The sequence below is a fragment of the Poecilia reticulata genome, chromosome 23 (assembly GCF_904066995.2).
Source record: "Poecilia reticulata chromosome 23, P_reticulata-male-v2, whole genome shotgun sequence".
NCBI lineage: Eukaryota > Metazoa > Chordata > Actinopteri > Cyprinodontiformes > Poeciliidae > Poecilia > Poecilia reticulata.
Genome location: NC_088852.1, coordinates 16,854,723 through 16,875,249, shown reverse-complemented (window position 1 = coordinate 16,875,249; position 20,527 = coordinate 16,854,723). Strand labels below are relative to the sequence as shown.

The 20,527-nt window shown below is 44.0% G+C and overlaps 3 protein-coding genes and 1 long non-coding RNA gene across 5 annotated transcripts in view; 2 read left to right on the top strand and 2 right to left on the bottom strand.

The window, feature by feature from the left end:
* Positions 1-4,194, top strand: part of plxnc1 (plexin C1) — a 24,481-nt gene extending 20,287 nt beyond the window's left edge. For both annotated transcript variants that reach the window (XM_081604015.1, XM_017302794.2), the window contains 3 exons: positions 34-174; positions 599-673; positions 1,215-4,194. In XM_081604015.1, coding sequence (XP_081460141.1) covers positions 34-174; positions 599-673; positions 1,215-1,319 — 321 coding nt within the window. In that variant the 3' untranslated portion in view covers positions 1,320-4,194. The remainder of the gene's footprint in view (positions 1-33; positions 175-598; positions 674-1,214) is intronic.
* On the bottom strand, positions 1,135-7,786 carry cep83 (centrosomal protein 83). The gene is made up of 15 exons (XM_008401571.3): positions 7,024-7,786; positions 6,589-6,739; positions 6,401-6,493; positions 6,179-6,310; positions 5,852-6,103; positions 5,648-5,779; positions 5,459-5,573; positions 4,698-4,842; positions 4,461-4,610; positions 3,817-3,892; positions 3,573-3,730; positions 3,370-3,499; positions 3,190-3,296; positions 2,949-3,111; positions 1,135-2,291 (listed from the first exon to the last, which is right to left on the bottom strand). Exons 1-15 carry the CDS (start codon positions 7,215-7,217, stop codon positions 2,139-2,141), a joined length of 2,151 nt encoding a protein of 716 aa, XP_008399793.2. The 5' UTR covers positions 7,218-7,786; the 3' UTR covers positions 1,135-2,138.
* LOC145550179 (uncharacterized) lies at positions 7,696-12,167 on the top strand. The gene is made up of 3 exons (XR_014086067.1): positions 7,696-7,781; positions 11,863-11,996; positions 12,078-12,167. It is a non-coding gene; the product is annotated as an uncharacterized LOC145550179 (long non-coding RNA).
* hcfc2 (host cell factor C2) lies at positions 10,117-20,527 on the bottom strand. Its single transcript, XM_081604018.1, has 17 exons — positions 18,885-20,527; positions 18,109-18,257; positions 17,870-18,030; positions 16,918-17,120; positions 16,756-16,840; positions 16,570-16,673; positions 15,523-15,759; positions 15,261-15,452; positions 14,387-14,442; positions 14,198-14,273; positions 14,059-14,106; positions 13,930-13,985; positions 13,299-13,400; positions 13,034-13,231; positions 12,248-12,542; positions 12,097-12,169; positions 10,117-11,888 (listed from the first exon to the last, which is right to left on the bottom strand). The coding sequence occupies exons 1-17, from the start codon at positions 19,048-19,050 to the stop codon at positions 11,879-11,881; spliced, it is 2,211 nt and encodes a 736-aa protein (XP_081460144.1). The 5' UTR covers positions 19,051-20,527; the 3' UTR covers positions 10,117-11,878.

Sequence of the window (20,527 nt, the reverse complement as noted above, 5' to 3'; positions counted from 1 at the left end):
AACTGACTTCTAATGAACCTCAATGTTTTACAGCATGCTCCAACCAACAAGCTGCTCTATGCCAAAGACATTCCCAAGTTCAAGCAGGAAGTGAAGGTTTACTATAAGCAGATCAGGGAGCAGCCAGCAGTGAGCGACGCTGAATTTAAAGACTTCCTGAACGGAGAGTCCAAGGTAAAGTCCAGTCTCACACAAATCCAGAGAGAAATTTATGTTTACCATTAAATATGTAAGCAAACTCTTTCACAGGGGGATACAAGAACCTAACTTGCTGTAGATGTTCTTAACTGACCTCGAGTTGTGTAGTTGCAACTATCACAGCAACTACAGTGATAGTTGCTGTGAAACCAGAAACTATCACTGAAGTCTAATAAAATAAATGTCTATTAACTCAGAGGTACAGTATGAAGAGTCAGTGGCAAATTTACTGTACAATAGGAGGAAATGAGATTTCCTCCAGTGGTTCAGGCAGTGAACTGGTCAGCCTGGTCATGACACCTACAGAGATGAGAGGTGGCTGATGTTTAAAGGTTATTGATTTCATGGCAGCTCTCTGGCAACCATCAAGACTGACTTGCTTTTTTTCTCGTTTTTTCAGAAACATGAAGGCGAGTTCAATGAAGCTGCAGCCCTCAGAGAACTCTTCAAATTCACACAGCGATACTTCACAGAGGTCAGTCCTCACATCCACCTCGACTCCACTGCTGTTAGTTAAAAATCCACATTTTAATTAGTTGTGCTGCAGATTATAACCATTATGCACTGCCAACAGATAGACTGGAAGCTGAGGGCAGAATCACAAACCTAATGGAGCTTTTTGCTTTCTTAATGGCCACATATGTTCCCATCTGATTTTTGCTGGAGTCACATTCTGGACATGTTGAAACTGTGGGGTCTTCTGCTGTTTCCACACGTCTGTCAGAGATGTAGAAAGCTGCAGCAGCAACTCGAGTTTTGAAACAATGTCACATGAAACGCTGAGCAAAGGAAATGAGAAGCTCATCTTTTGCTTCATGTCAGCGTGTTGCTTCCGGTTCTGTTCTGCAGAGCAGGACATCTTTCTTATCAGCTTTCCAGATGTTTCCAACAGAAGATTCAAACTACCCAGCATAACAGAAGCTGCACAAACACGAGTGACGAGAAACCTAGTGTTTATTGTTGGTGGATCTTAGGAAAATGAGTTCACATTACATCTATCTGGATTTTTTTCACAGATTAAAGAGAAGCTGACCAGTAACGGCGCCCCCGCTGAGCTGTTGGAGCAACTGCAGCATGTCAAAGATTTGTTTGACGAACTGAAGAGCTGCTCCTGGAACTGAGCGCTGATGCTGAACTGAAGTGAACCACGACAGGAAGGGAGGAACTGCTTCCAAATCTAAGATGACAAACGCTGAACTGGCAACATTTGTCGCCTCCTGCAGCAAACATGGAGCTGAAACTCTGTTTCAGAGATCAGCTGCTTACATTCAGGGAAAGTCTGAGACCAACAGAGACTGAATCTTCTGCTCTAATGCCTCAGAGACGATGGATCCTGAACCCTGGGAAGTTTCAGGAGCTAAAACAGAAGTCACCTGATGAACAGAAGCATTTAATATCACATTAAGACAGAGGAAGTGTCACAAATGAGTCACAAAGAGCCCTGAGTAATTGTTCAAGTAAAAATAACAACCTGTACATTTCATGTGCAAGTTGCAGCATGTAGTGCTTTTTGTCACAGCTGCAATGATACAAATCATTTCCTCCTCTGTGGTTTAGACCAGGGGTCTGCAAGCTGCTGATACGTTCTACACCACAATGGAACTTAATGGCACAAGAAAAAGTTAGTTTTTTTTATATTGTAAAAGTACATTGCATTTTTACATTTTGCATAAATATAAATTTCTTTACTGTAAAACTTTTTTTTTATGATATAAAATTGTTTTTTAGCCATAAAATAAGCTAAATTAGAAAACGTTTTTAAGCAGGTTTAGTTAAGCAGCAGTGAGTTTCTGACCCCTGGTTTAAACACGTTGAACCCTGAGTCAGTTTTGTTCAAGGTGCAGAAAAAAACAAACTGGTTCACTTTTAGAAAAATACATCTGTGCAAACCATTTTCATGCACTTGACTTGAAAAGCACTGCCTGATTACAAAATGTTTATCAGTCCAAAGTGACAGGGTCAGAGGTCAGGGGGTCATGTTTGGGAGGTTCATCGTGCTCCTTTTGCACCAGTGATCCCAGTTCCTCCAGCTGCTGCTGCTGAGCGTTCTCCAGACTCTCCAGTCTCCTCTGCAGCAGAGAGAACTCTCCCTCCTGCAGGACACACACAATCACCCCCATCATCTCCTCTGCAGTGTTTCACTCAAAGCTGAATGTATAGAAAGCTTCAACACAGAACACTTTCTATAGATCAGAGAGTCCAATACTCTGAGTTTTGTCAGAACTTTAGGTTCTCTGCCTGCATCGGGGCAATTAGCTACAATCTACTGGTTATGTTTTATGACAGAATGGACATTTAAAAATACATTTTGTACATTTCTATTTCTTCTTTCTACATGATCTATGATACTTAGAAAATCTGGCACTAGATTATTCCAGATTAAACAGGGATGATGTTAAATCCTAGTCAGTCAGTGGTGATGCCTTCATTTCACCATAAAGTAGGAATTTCCACGCAGGTTCCAGAACTTTGGCTTCAGGTGAACTAGTGAGTAATGAGCTGAACCAAAATAAAGCTAGGATTTCATCATTTAAGTAGAAATGGTTTTCTAAAATTCCTATTAGTATCTTCTATATAACAGCATGAAAACTGACTTTCCCCCCGTGATCATCTTTAAAATCTCATTCCAGTTCCAGACAAGAGGCATCGGCTGCTTTTTTTCAGTGTCGCATTTCTTTCATTTCCTGACACTCAGCCTGCGCTGCGCTTCCTTCCTCCTCCTGAGTGCTGCCTCAGGGTCTGAAGCTCACCAGGTCAGCAGCCAGTCGCCCTTCGACCCCGAGGGAGAGCTGGGAGGGCATGAGGGCAGGGCCCTGACCGCTCAGCAGGAGGGAGCGGAACTCGTCGTGTCGTCGCTGCAGCTCCTTCAGCCTCCGCTTCAGCTGCGCCTGCTCCTCTGAGAACATTGACCGTCTGGAAGAATACAATATTAATATTGTTAATAAGTGATGTGTGACAGAGGAGCTGCAGACATGATGGAGTGACATCCACCTCTTTATGGCAGCAGCAGCTTCCAGCTCCAGCTGTTCGATTTTAGCCTCCTGCAGCTGGATCTTGTTGTGCAGCTTCTTCTCTCTGTTCTCCGTCTGATGTTTCCTCTAAATGACAAACAGCTGCAGCTTTCAGCCTCAGCGTCTAAAACTCTCGACATGCTCAGATTTAAAAACTAACCTTCTTCTGAGCCACTGCTGCTCTCTGCAGCTTCTCCTTAGCCTGAGAGTATTTCTGCTGCAGCTCTGCTTCTCGCTCCTGCAGCCGGTGTTTCTCCTCCAACCACTGGACCCGCCGATCCTCCACCGTCCTGCAGGTGGAGCCACACACAAACGTGAAGACGTGGAGACGCACAGAAAGCGGCAGAGAGCGAGCGGCCGCACCTCTCCGCCTCATGCTGGCTCCGCTCCGCCTGGGCCCGGGTCGCCCGCACCTCCTCCCTCACTCTGTCCAGAGTCTCCCTCAGTCTCTGGTTGGCGTCCGTCAGCTCGCCTTCAGAGCGCGACAGCGCCCCCAGCTGGACGCTGAGCTCTTGGTTCTGCTGTTGTTTCAAACAATATTCAGGATAGAAATCAAATCCATTAAAACAAAAACACAAAGAAAAGAACAAAAGAGATGCAGACTCACCTGCTGCAGGTCACTAATCTCTGCTTTCTGTCTCTCTAGCTCCTCTAGCTGTGAACTCTGCTGCTGCACTTTGTTTCTAAGAAACACAAAACAGGACTTTCTAGAATAAATTGAGATTAGGTGGTTATTGTGCTGTGCTGGCCGAGAGGAACCTCACATCATCCCCAGACTTCACTGACCAACATGAAACACTGAAGTCTCAAACCACAGAAACAGGAACAGGAACTTTAACTAACCAGACCGTTACTTGCAGTAGGCCAATGCTTGGGGTCGTTTGTGCAGGATTGAAATATCATGTCTTTATCTGTAGTCATCTCATATTTGTCACATCTTTTATATGCTTATTATTATTATTAGAAAATAAAGATGTAAAGATTATCTCAGGTTGTTTGTGTATCCTTAAAAAGTCTTCAATTTATGGGAGGAAATAATAAGTTGGCCTTGATGTATTAACATATTTAATAATTAGGTTTTTTTAACTGCAGCCTGTTATGCTTGTAAAACAGAATGTGGCATTTTGGTGGATCATCTAGAGGGTTATGAATCTCTGCGTTGTAGTTTGATAAACTAGGGGCCCCACAAAGCTAGAAAGGGCCCCGGTTGTGGTGTACAGTACCGGCCCGGCCCAGTCCGGCCCGGCTGACCTGAGGTTCTGCAGCTCTCTGCGGAGCGACTCCTCTCCCTGCTGGGCGCTGCGCAGTCGTTCCTCCCACTCCTCCTTCAGCGCCTGATCCGACGAGTCCTGCAGCGCCCTCTGCTGTTCCAACACTGCCAGGCGGTTCTCCAACTCCAGCCTAGAACAAACGCATGGAGAATGATTTAACATGATTCACTCGTTCATATTCACTCATTCTGGAACAGGTTCAGGAACCGATTCTCACCTCTCCTCGTGTAAGGTGGCCATCTTGTGGAACTCCTCCTCTCGGGCCGACTGCACCTTCCTCACCATCTCTCTCTCTTTTTCCAACACAACCTCCTTGTTTCGCTCCAACGCCGCCTTCAGCACCTCAACGTCTGCCTGCAGACCTGACACACACACACACACACCCACACACACACACATTATGCTTCCTGTCTTGGAAAAGATGAACACAGGTTATTTGTGATGTGTACAGTAGCTTTTATGAATGAAATAACTTTAGCTAGGTAAGACTTAAGGAAAGAAAAACAATGATTTAATGATTCTTGGGAAAGTATTTTTCTTATGCTAGAAGGAAGTAGAAAACCAACAGACTAACATGAAGCAGAAGCCAGTCAGAGCTGAGCTCCTCCCAGCAGAACGACTAAACATTAATGACCAATTCATTTGATTCAGGTTTGTTGAACAGAGGAAACATCTAGAACATGCAGACATCAACCCTCAACACCTCCCACACCTGCTGCGGATCGGAGCATGTTGAGGTATTAAATGGTCCAGTCAAAGTCCAGACTAAGTCTGCTGTAAAACCTGAACATTTCCGTTCATAGACACTTACCATTTCTTGAACCCCATGAGGGGAAATGCTGTTTTTGGGTTAGGGGTTAGGTATGTGATGGTTAGGATTAGGGTGTAGAAAATGAATGGAAGTCAATGAAAAAAAAAAAAAAAAAAGTCCTCACAAGTCACAAAAACATGACTGTGTGTGTGTGCGTCTCTCCGTACCGTCCATCTGTCCCTGCAGCGTGTCCCTCTCCCTCTCCATGTCTCCTTTGGAGCGAGCACACTCCAGCCTGACGCTGGCCAGCTCCAGCTTGTGTGAATGCTTCAGGCTGTCGATCTGCCAGCAGTCAGAGGTGAAGAGTTAACGCAGCAGCGACTCCCTGAGGAATCCGACTCTGCTGAGCAGCGTACCTGAGCGGTCAGAGCGCTGGCCTCCCTCTCAGCGCGGTGCAGCCTCCCAGTCAGCTGGCCGTTCTGCTCGTGGCTCTGCTGGAGCTCGCTCTCCATCCTGTCCAGCTGTTGCCGCAGCGACTGACGCTCCGCCTGTCAGAAACATCGTTCGTGAAGTTGCATCTGATCCTACCGAACACGGCAGGACGGTGAAAGCAGCTCCACCTCTTGTGACTTGACCGCAGACTGCAGCTCCGTCAGCTGTCTGATCTGGATGCGCTGCACGCTCTCAGCCTGCTGACCCGACGTGTCCCTCTGGGCTCTGAGCTCGGCCACCTCCGCCTCCAGGCCTTTGAGCCTCTGGTGGAGCTGGGCCTTCTCCCTGAGCAGAGCCTCCACCCGCTTCCCGTCACACAGGGCCTCTGAATCCTGATACTGCGCCACCAGCTCCTCCCGCTCCTTCTCCAGCCGGGCAACCTGACAGCAGGAAACCAGACGGTCAGCGGGTCGTCGGTGCCACCATTCACCTCCAGCCGTGGGGTGAACTCCCACCTCGGCCTCGTGGAGGACCCTCCTCTCCTCCAGCATGCGGCTGTGCTCCTCCCTCTGGTGCTCCAGCTGGGACTTGATGATGGTGAAGTCGTAGCGCAGCTTGTTGTACTCAGACCGGTACTTCTCCGCCTCCTGTGGAGCGATCACAGAGCAGAGGGAGAGGCGCCGTCAGGCCGACGGCAGGAAGAAAGGCTGCAGATGATTGGCTGCCGTCTGCTTCACCTCCTCCAGCTTGTTGAACCTCTCCCTCACCGGAGCCTCCATCTCCTGCTGCACCTGAGCTCTGAGGAGCTCCAGCCGCTGAGGGGTCATCACCTGCTCAAAGGAAAACAACAAAGCAAAATCGGTTTGTTTCTAAATCACCTCTGTATATAAAGAAAAAAAAAAACATCATCTTCTTCTTCTGGTACCTGCAGGCGCAGCTCCTCCAGCTCCCTGGTCTTGTCCAGCAGCTCTCCCCGCAGCTCAGCCAGCAGCAGCTGCAGCCTCTCCTGCTCGCTCTGTTTGTCGCCCAGCAGGCGCCTCACTTCCCCCTGAGCGTGAGTGAACTGCGTCTGCAGGCTGGACACGGAAACAGAATAATTCAATTTTCTTTTTTTAATCGAAATATTATAATACCTAAAATGCAACAGCATATCCCTTTAGTGAATGTTTGATCATTTGTAGCTCGGTATCATTAGACTGGTAATATTTTTTTTATTAATAATCAGTAGCAAAAGATGCTTAATATGAGATTATCTTTACAAAATTTGAAACTAAAACTGCAAGTGGAGAAGTTCTGGGGAACAGCCCATTTACAGATTTTTTTTATTTTCCAAAGCAGTAAGCAGTTCCCTCCTCAGTACCTGGTGTGCTCAGCCTTCAGGGTCTGGTAGTTGGTCCGGTGGTTTTCGCTCTTGATCCTCTCGTCGATGAGCATCTTCTGCAGCTGCAGCTCCGCTCCCCCCAGCCCAGCGGACAGACCCAGCACGGCTGCGGACTTCCCCATCCCCGGTACGAGGCTGGCGACCACAGAGGCCGGCTGCCCAAGCGAGGCCATCTCACCTGCGGCAGGTGCAAAACCCGACAGTGAAACTACCTGGGAATGGAGCAGCAGAGCTCACCGCGTCTGTGTGAGAGGGAGGAGTGAATCTTTACGCAGTTCAATGGTGAAGAAACTGGCTTCAGCTTCACGTCTTGTTGTCAGTAACCATGGTGGCTTCGAGTCCCTAAAGCCTCTTGTTCCAATCAGCTCTCAGCTCTGAATCAGTCTCAAGTGATTAGTTAGCTCGTTTCCCCGGCAGCTGCTGCTATTATGGATACAAGAGTCTGTGATTACAATTATACCAACTCTCTTCTGAACCTGGTCACAGCCACTGGATTAATGCGGAATATCAGAGTTGGAAAGCAACAAGGCTCACAAGAAGTGTCTTTCTCTGCGAGTTTTCCTTTACTAATAATTGTAACGGAAATACACACACTGATAGTAATGACTACACTGGAGGTTAACGTTGTTGTCCACTATTGTGTTTGAATGTCGCGCCCAGAAGCATGACATGCTAACAGGCGTCTACGCTGTGCGCATTATCGGACACTCAGCATCTTTGCTCATTTCTTTTAACAGGTATATGCAGTAAGTCTGAAAAAAAATTAATTCTGAATGTTATATCAAACACAGCGTTCATAACTAAAACATGTTGAGGCAGTGAACCGAACTGTTGCCTGTAGCGTAGGCTAGCTTTGAAGACAAGCTAACTATGCTAACGTGATTTTAAAAATGACTGGATTTGGGAGTTGGAAGAATATTACAAACAATTGCAAAAACAATATTGTAAAGGCTACTTATTCTTTGATCTGTTTAAACTGTCAACAGAACAAGATAACTTACCTCTTGTAACAGCCACCACTATTTTGTAGCTCGCTAGGTAGCCTAGCTGGCAAGCTGCTCTAAACTACAAACTACGGAATCATGGGAAACTATTGTCCTTTTCTTTTTCTGTTCCTGTGTACAGGCCCTTAACTCAACAGGAGATTCTTCCTGGACACAACTAACCATCTATGATATCTTCAGGAGAAATTGAGAAAATAAGAAATCCCATTGTCAAAATTTACTTTGGAATTAAGGACACATTACATTTAATTAAACTAAATAATAAAACCTGAACTTGTGGCTGCTTGGCAAACTCAAACTTTGCGAGTCGGAACTGTGACTTAAACTCTCCTCTTGTATGAAAACAGGGAGAAATTTGGCATATACTGAAAGAATGCTACAGGTGATAAAATACAAATTGTGCATCACCTACACAAAAATATGCATTTGCCAAAAGTCTTATGTGAGACTATGAGGGCTCTTGGAGGCCCTCTCCTGGCCAGGATGACCTAATCAGTTGCTTGGTTTATTTAAGCCTCAGTCCAGCCTACCGAACGTGAGCAAAAAGCGGTAAAGCCGTTTTTCCCATAGACATTAATACGTAGAACGCCTCATGGAGCGGGCCGGCCCGTTGCTGCGATACGTGACAGCGTCCGCCATATTGAATGTGGAATATGTGCCAGTAAGGTAATACAAGTGAATGGACCGAGCTTTATAAAGTGCCGTTCTACAAAGTATTTTAAGTTAATACTTGTCATTGACACATTTATTACACACATTAATATATTTGGCAATCACACAAATTACTAAAGACAGAGTTTCTAACTTTTGATGTGATTATTTAATTGTTTTGGGGGCATTTCTAAATAAAGAGCACAATGTTTTTATTTGATAGAAATGATTCTGATAATTTTTATATTGAAATTGATGAACACACTTTTACAGTGTTTTATTAAAGAATATATTTACATAATTTAATGTACATTTAACATTTCAAGACAAAAAACAAAAAATTTTCCTGTATTTATTTTTTATACGTTATTGAGAAATTACTTTTGATTTATAAATCATTGTCAAAAATTAAACTATATTTTTCTTACTTTTTTCCAGAGAATAAATATTTATTACAGTACGTCAAATCTGCTATTGACAGCAAAGAGTGAAAGTAATTCTAAGAGTAAATTATTTTTATTTCATTACATAAGCTACATTAATACACTAATACTTCAGATTGAGATATTTAAAAAATACACAAAAAGTGAAAGAATAAAACATTTATTTATTATACACTGGTCACAGGCAGGGCGTCAGTCTGCTGGTCACACTGGGAGAACTCCATGACTTCTGAGACGTCCTGGTTCACAGGCTTAAAGCCAAGAATAAAAGAGAAATTATCCAAAAGTGAAATAGAAAATACATGTTTCTTTCACATTCAGAAAAAAACATTTTCAGCATGTTGGGCTCTGACTCGTAGCATCTTTATAGCTAAATACCGACATGGTGAAGCTGAGCTGGAAACAGACTGAAGACCAGCAGCAGCTCCAGCTCTGATCCTGACTGATCTTTCTTCACTAAATCCTCTGGTTTTTAATGAACTTCTCCTCTAACAGCGGTTTCTCATCAGCTCTCTCATTAGAAAACAGTATGAAAACGTTAGCTGCTACGCTAACAACCAACGGTTATTTCGGGCCAATTTAGCTACATAAGAAATATTTTCCGGTTGTTTAGAAGCGAATTTCTGGCTGCAAAGTCAAGTAATTCTGATCTTAAATCCTAACCAGGGGAAGGTAATGAGAATGAATCCTGTTTGTTCGTAAAACGGTTGAAATAAGTCCACCCAGCACAGAACTTAAGAAGCTCCGATCGCCCTGCTGCCACATTGAAGATGGCGGACGGAGTTACGCACGGCCCATAAACATGTTTTCATGTTTATGGTTTTTCCTATGTGAACATATGGAACTCTTCCATCTTTGCTTCTACAGTGTAAAACATGGTTGCTAAAACATGTAAGGACAGAATAACACATGACTAACAGCATCGTCCCAAAACAGCCTCTAATAATCAGGAAACAAATGAACGTACCTTCATCTTGTGGGATATTATCACCTTTATTTATCATGAATAAGAATACATTTAGTTTTCTCTGTAGCTTGTCCAGAAGTGACTAAAGTACATGTAGTTCTGGGGAACACAGATACTAAAACGCTGGTTCCAGTTTGGCCGCCGGAGTCAAACTGAAGAATCGACATTCCCAGGAATATATTTTTTAAAAGCATAAAAAACATTTGCAGATAAAAAAAAACTAATGGAAGAAAGTAACTCCAAACAAGCTAGAGACTGGCAGCCAAATGGAGGACTCCTAAATAAGAAGACAAAGTCATAACTTTGGATATTTTGTAATAAAAGTTGCTGGGAAAAAAATAAAACTTCTGTATTAAACTATTATACAATTCATATATAGATTGCATTATAATCAGAACTTTGTTTTTCCCCTGAAGGTGAGTGAAACAGTTGTTGACCTCAGACAGTAGAAGGGCTTGTATTTCAGGCGTCCTGACAGGAAGCTGAGATCCCGTGCCATTCGCATCAGTTCCTGTTTGTCTGAGGTTCTCTTTAAAGTAAACAGTCACCAACGACAAGAGCTTCCCCTTTATCCAGTACACCCGGCACACACACACCCTCTATGCACATAACACTGGCACGGCCTAGGGCAGGGGTGGGCAAATCCTGGTCCTCGAGGCCCAGTGTCCTGCAACTCTTAGACGTCTCCCTGGTCCAATGTACTTGAATCCAACAGCTGAATCACCTCATGAGTGCAGCTCAAGTTCTCCAGCATCCTACTAATGACCTCATTATTTGACTCAGGTGTGTTGAAGTAGAGACATCTCTAAAAGTTTCAGGAGACCGGCCCTCCAGGCCTGGAGTTGCTCACCCCTTGCCTAGGGCGATAGATGGAGGCAGAGCCAGCCTGTGTGCACTGCTGTTAGGAGACCTCCAGGCCAGCAGGGGTCTCCAAGAGAGCACAATTTCCCACTTAAGCTTCAAATTATGAATCATTTTTATTGTGAATTTGACTTACAAAATAAAAATATAAGTCTTAAGGGAACTCAAAATAAAAGTAAAAATACAGTAGTAGCATCGTTTGATAGTCCTGCTACTAGCTTAATCAAGCAAATTAAAGAAATGAGCTTGTTTCCCAACATAACCAAGTCTTAGAGTGAACATAACTGCCACATCAAATGAATAAGGCAGAAAAATAACCTAATTCAATAAATAATGTGAACTAGAATGGGGATCCAAACTGAAGTTCTCCCTAGGCCTCCTACCATCATGAACTGGCTCTGCCTTAAAATACAAGCCCTTTTAAGATTTGCTGGAGAAATAGTTTTGTTGACTTTGTAACAAAATGGAAGGCAACGTTTTCTTTCATTAGATATCCAAAACTAAAAGCAGAGCTCATGTAGACGTGTGAAGTACCATGCAGTTTAAAAGGAGAAAAAAAACACCTAAGTGAATCAGAACCCAACCTCTGCTGAGCACAGATTTCATTAGCTTAGTGTTTCCTCCTGGTGTTTCAGTCATATCTATATATAATTATTTAATATTAATGATTATTAAATCATCATCCAGGTCTATAAAAACAATTACTGAATGCATCTCAGCTGACAATGTCTTCATATTAGAGATTATTTCATAAAACTGTAGCTAAATGAAACAGTTGGAGGTAAAATCAGCCTGTGAATCTATTTACAGTTTCATCAGAGAAAAATAAATTAGGAAAAATGTTTTAGAAATGTTCAGTTCGACTTCCTGAGGGGATTTTTTTTTCCTGTAGCTGGTCCAGAACCGCCTCAGCTGGAGCTGCAAGGAGAGCAAACAACATGATTCCATGAGTTTAAAGGAAGGAAGGAAATCAGGAAGGAAAGGAAAAGTAAAAGACCAGAGGAAGGAAGGACTAAACGTAGATAGGTAAACTTGGATAAGGAACAATCTGAAAACATTTTTTTCCAAACTAGATTTTATTTTCCGATCCTGATAATCTAACTCCAGTCTGTTCCAGAGTGTTTACCTGTCAGCTGCGTCTGGGTCAGCCTCAGCGCTGCCGTCTGGTTTGGCAGCAGAGCCCCGCAGTTTGATAGGATCTGTTAAAACCCAGAGATCAGAGGTTCAAGTGGAGATGGAACAGGAAGTCAGAGATGTGCAGCAAGAAGCAGTTCTACCTTGGATCCAGCGGATCTGTGTGGCCGGTCCGTAGCCCTGCTCGTTCTTGGCCGCAATGCGGAAGACGACAGCAGGCCGGCAGGACGCCGAGCTGTCGATGTGGGCGTTCTCCAGGTGGGAGGAGCTGACCGAGCAGCTGGTCTTGGTGCCGCGGTAGATCCGGATGAAGGCCATCTGCCCCGGCCGTTCCGAGCCAGACCGGCTCTTCCTCACCGCCAGGTACATAGAGTACTCAAGAATCCGACCCGACGGAGACGTCGGGGCCTCCCAGGTGATCTGGACAGCATCGCTGGCCTGAACACACCACACCGGACCAGAACCTTCATGACTGTCAGAACCCTCCAGCTAACTCTTACCTCCCACTAGCTGCATTTCCATTTCAAATGTGCATAAAACTTTGTCAATATTCTGCTAATGTCATTAAATAAATAAGAAACACTATTAACATCACACACTTATAAAGTTTCTTCACATGATAAGTCATTTCTACTTCCTGTCGTCTTCTTCATGGTTTGCAGCAGTAGCAACATCCGGTTGTTGACCATGTGACGTGTGTGATACAAAAAAGTGTTCCCATTGCAGTTTTGCTAAACAAACCAATTTTAATTTACCCCCCGCCCCCGCAAAAAAAACATCTCACAGAAGCACTTAAACTTTTGTCAAAAATGAGAGCTCTTTCAAAATTGCCATGTTTCCATTGAGCAAATTTATTTTTGAAATGTCAAATTGTGCAAATATATGGTCAATGGAAACGTAGCTACTGAGAGGAGATGCTGTTGCGTTACCTTGGAGATCTTGACTGCGGCGGGCGCTCCGGGGAAGCCGGGCTGGCAGGTCTTGAACTCGCTGGCTGGGCTGAAGTCTCCCTGAGAGAAGCAGTTGATTCCAGCCACTCTGAAGCGGTACATCTGACCCGGGGTCAGCGGCTGCTTCTCCCGGCCCTGGTAGTCCTGAGGGCTGGGCAGCTTCCTCTGGTGGACGGCCTGACAGAAACGCAGGTTGGTCAATGCCACGCTAACACTCTGTTAGCTCGCTGTTCAGGAATCTCACCTGTTGGTCTTCAGCTGGCAGGAAGTAGTGGCTGACCTCGCAGTAGAGCGTCTTAAACACGCCAACGTCGAACCACAAGCAGCCATCTTGGTTCTCCTTAGCCTGAAGGCAGCGCAACACATCCAGATGAACCAGCCGCAGCACCTCGATACAAGTCTTCACACCGTTTAGGCTTTTGCCAAAGCCAAATTGAAAACTAGGTCAGATTGCTTGTTTGTGTTGATAAACGGGATTCTGGCTCACTAGAGGAGTACCGCAGGGTTCGGTCCTTGGGTCACTTCTCTTTCCTGCACATGTTCTGTTTTCTTTTTTGAAGCCATGTTTATCAGTGATGAATAAAGATCAGGAACCTCTAGAAGCCCACAGGGAGCTCTGTTAGTGAGCACATTTTTATTTTGCTTTGACTGTTCCACTCATTTTGTTTGAGACTATGATACATTTCGTGAACATAAAATCTAGGGCTGGACAGATAAATTGGCCCTGATTTCTTTAATTTTGGGAAATTTTGACAATTTAGCAACTTTGTCACTATATTTAGGAACTTTTCAGGAGGGAAAAAATAATTAAAAAATTAACCAAAATCAGAAATCTTTTTAAAGATTGGTTCACAGTATTTAACATGTGACCTGACCTGATCTGTGTTGGGGTACAGATCCCCCGTCTGGTCACCTGGAGCAGTTTGTTTGTCTGGAAGCAGAAAGAGAAGATGTTTAGTTTGGATATTTGCAGGATCTGGTTTCTCTGTGAGCCTCCTCCCTACCTGACTGCTGCTGCTGAGCTGAGCTGCTGTCCTCCATCGCTGCTCCTCCTAAAACATAAAAAGACATAAAGCTGAAGCAGAGGGAAGGCAGGTGATTCTAACTGACTCGATTCCTGTTGGACAGTGAAGAGAAACCAACCGCAGTGTTTGGACTCAGACTCTCTCCCAGCCCTCTGCTCCTCCGCTTTGGTTTCACCTGATGAAGCTGATGTGTCCTGGAATTATAAGGAAACATTCAATCCCAACATATTCACACCTCAGTGTGAGTGAAGACCAGGATGATGGTGTTAGCGTTCAGTATGGCTTTAAACTGATGAGTCACACCTACCTGGGCCGATGCGTTCTGTTCTGGACCCTCGTTTGGGTTCTGAAGGGACTGAGGACCTAAAAAAAATAATAGATTTTACAGAAAAGTAATCAACTCTGATAATTCAACGACATCACAAGGAACCAATGACAAACAGGTTCAGTTCAGTCCATTTTAAGGTTCCTGCTTTTGGAAAACACTGGAGCAGCTAAGCAAGCACCAGGCGACAGTGGAGAGAAACCAGTCGCTTTAACAGGAACAAACATCCAGAATAACACATGGGAAGACAAAAAAACAAAAACTCTGGGTTGGGAGTACTTTCAACAAAGAAACAAAGAAACTAGAATAAGTATAGAACAACTGGGCGAGATATCAGAGGAGGACAGATCCATCCAAATATCAATGTCAATACCAAGTCGGTATCAATATCGGATCCACACTAGCATGATAAATGCTAGTGTGGATCCGATATTCTAGTTTCAGATTCCTTCTTGAAATTATATTTTGCTTTTGTGTTAGTTTCCCAACTCTACCTTAAAACAGATTTTGCTCTCAAATGAAAAGTTTTTGCATTTATTTAGAAAACAACGAACACAAAACTGTTGTTTTTCTATTGTCTTAGTTCAATTTTGTAGACACTTGTAAACTTTATTTACATTCTGTCCTAGGTTTGAACAAAGGAAAAATAATAAAAACACCAAAAGATAAAAGTAGTTTAATGTATCAACCTTAAATATATTTGTGTTTAAAATGTATCTACTTGGTATCAGATTGATGCCAAAACATGCAGCATCGCGCACTGTCTATTGACAGTAACACCAGGATGAAAACTTCATTTTGATTTGAATATTCTCTCCGGCCGCTGATGACCTGTTGAGTCTTTGCATCGTCTCACCTGCAGGACATTGACCTGTCCCAGTTTGTCCTTCTGTCCCAGTCGGCTGAACTGGTTTGGTGGTTGGACAGCGGACCACCGGCTGGATCTGCAGGATGTAGAAGTCTGCTGCAGCTAGGGGGCGCCACGCCACGTGAAGCACACTGACCGTGGACTTGATGAGCATCACTCCCTCTGGTGCAGTCGGACGATCTGACAACAGACGACAGGGATGTCACTCTTCCTTACCAAAGGCTGAGCTGCGTCTCCTCTCTGTCCTCACCTGTCTCCATGTACCAGAGGTCCTTGCAGCACACCTGGTAGTTCCAGCTCTTGCGGTAGCCGTCGCGGCCGCTCCAGATGTACAGCCTGGAGCCGACGGCGGCCGAGCAGTGGCCGGCTCTGGCTCGGGGCCAGTATACGGATGGGTCGTCTGCCTGAGGGCCCTGGTTCTGGTTCTGCAGCTGGGCCTGGACGTCGTCCTGCTGCTCCAGGCCGACGCATTCCCAGCACATTGAGTCTTAGAATGGAAAAACACCGGCAACGATGCTTTACCTCCAGATTGGTGTTTCTCAAACTTTTTCAGGCTGAGGACAATTTAACTCATTTAACAAACACTCATGCACCACCTGACTAACCGTAACATCATCTTAATATGTACAACCTGAAATGAAAATATGAGTTTTGTAAATGTTCTGTTTTGTTAATGTGACTTGCTGTAACAAAAAAAACATGAACAAATCTATTCGAGTTATTTACGGATTGTGAAAGTGTAGATTCTAATGATGTCAAATACATGGAAACCATGTGCATTTCTTGTAATTCAGAAGAAAAAAATTCATGAAAAATAGGCATTACACAATGTTTTCTTTCAGTCTGACATCAATAATTATTTTATTTTAGGTGCTACAAATGCAGTTAGTCAGCGTTGGGCGCAGCGCTGCTCACTGCCTCCTCACCGTCATATCGCGTTCAGAGCAGCCTCAGGTCGGGCAGACCTGGACCTGCGTGCCAGTGGCATGCTATCTATCATAATGTTGAACTAAAATCAATAAAAAGTTCTGCAACTCACCCCAAAAACTAAAAAATATTCCTGCAGGCATGAAATCTTCCTGAATTCTTCATCTTTTATTTAGAGTAACCCAGTCTTAAGCCACTTATCCATTATTATTTTTAAACACAATCACTTGGTAAGCTAACTGTATGCGCCGCACTTTGAACTCTCGTCACAGCTAATAGATGGTTGTTTCTGTGCAGTACCATTCAGACCAGTAGGGGCCCCAGTGGACCACAGTTTGAGAAAGACAGATCTAGAGAACAGATTACTCACCCAGATTCAGAGAATCCAGTGAGTTGGAACAAATCGATTCTGTTGCCGTGGTGACCCGTTTGTCAGACTCCGGCGCAAGAGTCCAACCTCCAAAAACAAACATCCTGCACACAGATCAATAAAAGGGAGTGTTTACAGGTGGAACCACTCGGTTTTTACTGCGTTTCACAACCCAGACTGCAGCACCTGTTTCCAACGACGTTAGCAGAGTGAAGGCTTCTGGGAAGAGGGGTGGAGCCGCTGGTTTCAGGCGTGGACCAAACCATGGAGCCTGAGGCAGAGAAGAAGAATACATCAGTTTCGTGGACATGAGCCGCTAATGGTCTCATGAACAACCAGAAGTCCTACTGAGGTCAAGCTGCCAGAGGTCGTTCAGTCTGCAACCCTGCATGCCCCCAAACACGTAGAGCTTGGGCGAGCCGAGGCCGGCGTACGCCACACAGGTGTGCGACTCTCGCGCCGACGGACCGCCGCCCTTGGTGTCGGGAACATTCCAGCCTCTCGCTCCCGTCAGCGGTTGCAGCTCCAGCTCATAGAAGTCCCCTAGGTACCTGAAAACAACCACAGCTCAATCCATCACACCAGAAACCACCAACACTAAGAAACTGACGTTAAAGCTATCGCCACGGCAACCTTTTCTGTCCCACCACCACTAGTAGAAACACGGAGTCTGCTAAACTAACTGGAGCTCTGTCTGATAAAACACAGATGGAGCTCAACAGCAGACACTCTAAGGATGGATAAATGTTGACGGCGGAGGATCCGTGCTCCTCCAGATGATCACAGATCCTCCTAACAGACACATAGGCCATATTGAAATCAAAACCTGCTCGTCTCTGGTTTTGATTGGGTCATCATTGGATTTTTCAGTCGGACAATGATCTAAAATTAAGGCTAGGACTTTAACACATTAATTTTTTTATGTAATTAATTAATTTTTTTAGTTTTTTATGCACAAAGTTTACGGCTGGAAACTTGTATATGTTTGTTTCTGGTACACCGGTAAATCTGACGCACAAGCGACATCCGCAAGCAACGTCTGTTCAATAATTTAGCAGGAAAAGGGATTCTGGATTGAAATTTTTGCTTAATCTGTATCTTTATAGTTTTTTTGGTTAATTACAGACTAGGCAATTTAATCTGACCACGAATCAAAACATACGGCCAGGACAACACAGAACACCGGGACCAGGACTACACAGAGCAAAGGTTCTTCTCTTTGTTTGCTTCAACTTCGGAGATCTTGAACTCAAGTTCAAGATAAGAGACAACCAAGCAGCCCAGAAAGATGTTTTGTTACCTTGGTACATTCCCGTTGGGGTCCTCGCTGTCATTGGCCAGGCCCCCGAATAGGTAACACTTCCCCCCCGCCAGAGTGAAGCTGTGTCCAATCCGAGGGCAGGGCAGGGATCCGTTCCTAGGCGCTCTGGGCTTCAGCTTCTTCCAGAGCCACCGGCTGGCCTGAGGAGGACAACACAAGCAGCTCTGGAAGGTTCCGTTACCTAGCAACAGCAGCGCTCAACTCCACACCTGACTTACCTGGAGTTCATAGAGGCTGTTGGTGTACTTTCCATACTCGACCATGCCACCAAACACCAGGATCCGGGTGCCTTCGCAGACAAAGCCATGAGCGGCGCACCCGGGTGGGATGTCCCCCCTCACAGCAGGGAGGAACCACTGTTTGGAGACTGAAACAGCAACACAGGTATCAAACCAGCTGCTGCTTTAAAACATGGTTCCACAGCTTTGACTTGGAGTTCCCACTTGACTTGATGCTTTTTGCCATCATCAGTGATTTTCGGGCAATAAAGTGGCAGAATTAACTTTTATGAGAAGATGTGGAGCACTTTTAAAGCCAGCGTTTAAGCATAGTACAGATATTTTCAACAGGATAGGATCATCTGCTTTCTTAGTTCGAAAACTAACTTTGGAGTGTCCAGCATGATGCTGCCATCACCATGTATTTCTTAGGATTTAAAGTCTCACCTTAAATGTTCCAAATTAAAGGTGCTTTGATTTCTTATTTCACTCTAAAAAAAACTATTCAAATATCCTTCAGGGACGCAAAATGTAATATTAACGTCCATTATTAATGCATGCGATAGACGCTAAAACACAGAGGGAGACAGCTGAGTTTAGCCACTTGAAAGTAATATTACTGAACCCACTTTAACAAACTGCCTTTAAACAAAATAAAACTATGACAAGAGGCAGAATATGGTAGAGTTTTATGTAAGTAAACAAACTTCGTGTCAACAGCTGGGCCACTTTCCTCCGCTAAAAGCTAAAAACATTAGCAGCTAACGTTAGCTCACCCGTGTTGTAGACATGGAGGTCCTCCGCTATCCCTTCATTCCCGCCACCGAATACAATGATGAGCTCGCGGATTGCCGCCGCCCGGTGTCCATGCCTGGACCGGGGAACGACTCCAGTAACGGAGTGAACCTTTCGCCACTGCGGCCCCGCAACACTGCCGCTCATTTTCCCCTCACGAAGGACCCCGAAAGTTTGGCGCTGTTGACGTTTCAAAGATGGAGGCGGGGCCGAAGAGGAAACGGGAAACTCAACCGGAGAGAGGGAAAAACTAAAGACCTCTCACTCTGTTAAGTATTGGTTGTATCAAAAATAAAAAATAAAATAAAAGGAAGGAAGAAAATAAGAGAACGAAGGAGACTCATCAATACCAACGACCGAAGTTATTTAGCAAACTAACCAATAATTATTATTGTTAAAAATATGAACTGTCACCTAATACACCGCACTAATCACTTCTGTGTTTATCCTCAGTGAGCACCTTAGTATTTGCTGCAATTGTTTCATAATGCATTAAGAATTAAAATTCTTTAAAAATTTACATTTGTTCAGTATTGAATGTAACAGTCCAATGTAAAAATGTCTATTATTCAAATCCAGCAAATGCTTCTCATTTGTACTTCAATGCAATCCTCCATAAAATACACAAATGTATACTTTACACTTGTAAGAAACTTAGAGGTGCCAAAATAAAACAGATATTATCAGACTGATTAAGTGGTTCTGTCTGACTAAAAGAAAAGTAAGTGATCAAATCCTATTCATAAGCACATTTTAGTATATATTATTTGAAATTATTTAATTGTCCTAACCCTTAAGGACCACTGTGCCATCAGTAATCTCGTTCATCACATTTAGCCTACAAATCTACTCTGAATAATCTCCTCATATTAGTAAGACTCTTTCTAGTTGAGAAAGAAAGTCAAAACAAGCCTTGTTGTGTGGAAAGCAGACATGAAACTAAAATTAAAAAATGGTTTAGATCAAAGGATATTTATTCACTAGAATGGTCCAATCAAAGTTCAGACATAAATGCAAATAAGAATGTTTTGCCCAGACACGAAATTTGCCATTCACGGATGCTGACTAAGCTTTGAGATATGGTTTCGAAAAATGAATGTGCAAAACCTGTGGGTTTTGTAAATCATATTTAAGTCTGTGGTTTATTGGAAAACATGTGGAACATTCAAGTCACCGCATAAACACACCGACTCGTTGAGAAACTGCTTCTGGGTGGCGTCATGTATTTTCTCTACATGATTTGTGTTTCAAAAATGATTTCAAAACACAAAATCTGAAAAGTGTGACATTCATGCACATGTCTTCAGTCCCCTGGTGGTGGCAGCACCATGCTGTGGGGCTGCGCTGGAAAACAAAACAAAACAAGCCTAAGGAAATTGATTAAAGTGGACAAAATGTTAAACACTTCCAAAGTTAGAATGACTTTTACACTAAATCGAGTTTTTAATGTTATCTGACCAGTAAAACGGTACATTTTAATAAAAGGAACTCAAATGCTGGGCTGTGTTTTTCACATTTCCGGTAGGTCGGCTGACCTAGGTCGCGCGCGCGCGCGTGTGTGTTTAGAAACAGGAACCCCTCCTGGTGAGCAGGAAGAGGGTGACGTCAGTTGTCACTTGGCTCT

Excerpts from the sequence above, each read along its gene's own strand:
- cep83 (XM_008401571.3), bottom strand. The coding sequence starts at position 7,217 with ATGGCCTCGCTTGGGCAGCCGGCCTCTGTGGTCGCCAGCCTCGTACCG. Across the intron at positions 5,574-5,647 it reads CCAGCGCTCTGACCGCTCAG|ATCGACAGCCTGAAGCATTC; the intron begins GTACGCTGCTCA and ends GACTGCTGGCAG. Across the intron at positions 2,292-2,948 it reads GGCGACTGGCTGCTGACCTG|GAGGGAGAGTTCTCTCTGCT; the intron begins GTGAGCTTCAGA and ends TGTGTCCTGCAG.
- hcfc2 (XM_081604018.1), bottom strand. The coding sequence starts at position 19,050 with ATGAGCGGCAGTGTTGCGGGGCCGCAGTGGCGAAAGGTTCACTCCGTT. Across the intron at positions 13,401-13,929 it reads TGTACCCCAACACAGATCAG|GCTAAGGAGAACCAAGATGG; the intron begins GTCAGGTCACAT and ends CGCTGCCTTCAG. Across the intron at positions 13,232-13,298 it reads TGCCAGCTGAAGACCAACAG|GCCGTCCACCAGAGGAAGCT; the intron begins GTGAGATTCCTG and ends CGTTTCTGTCAG.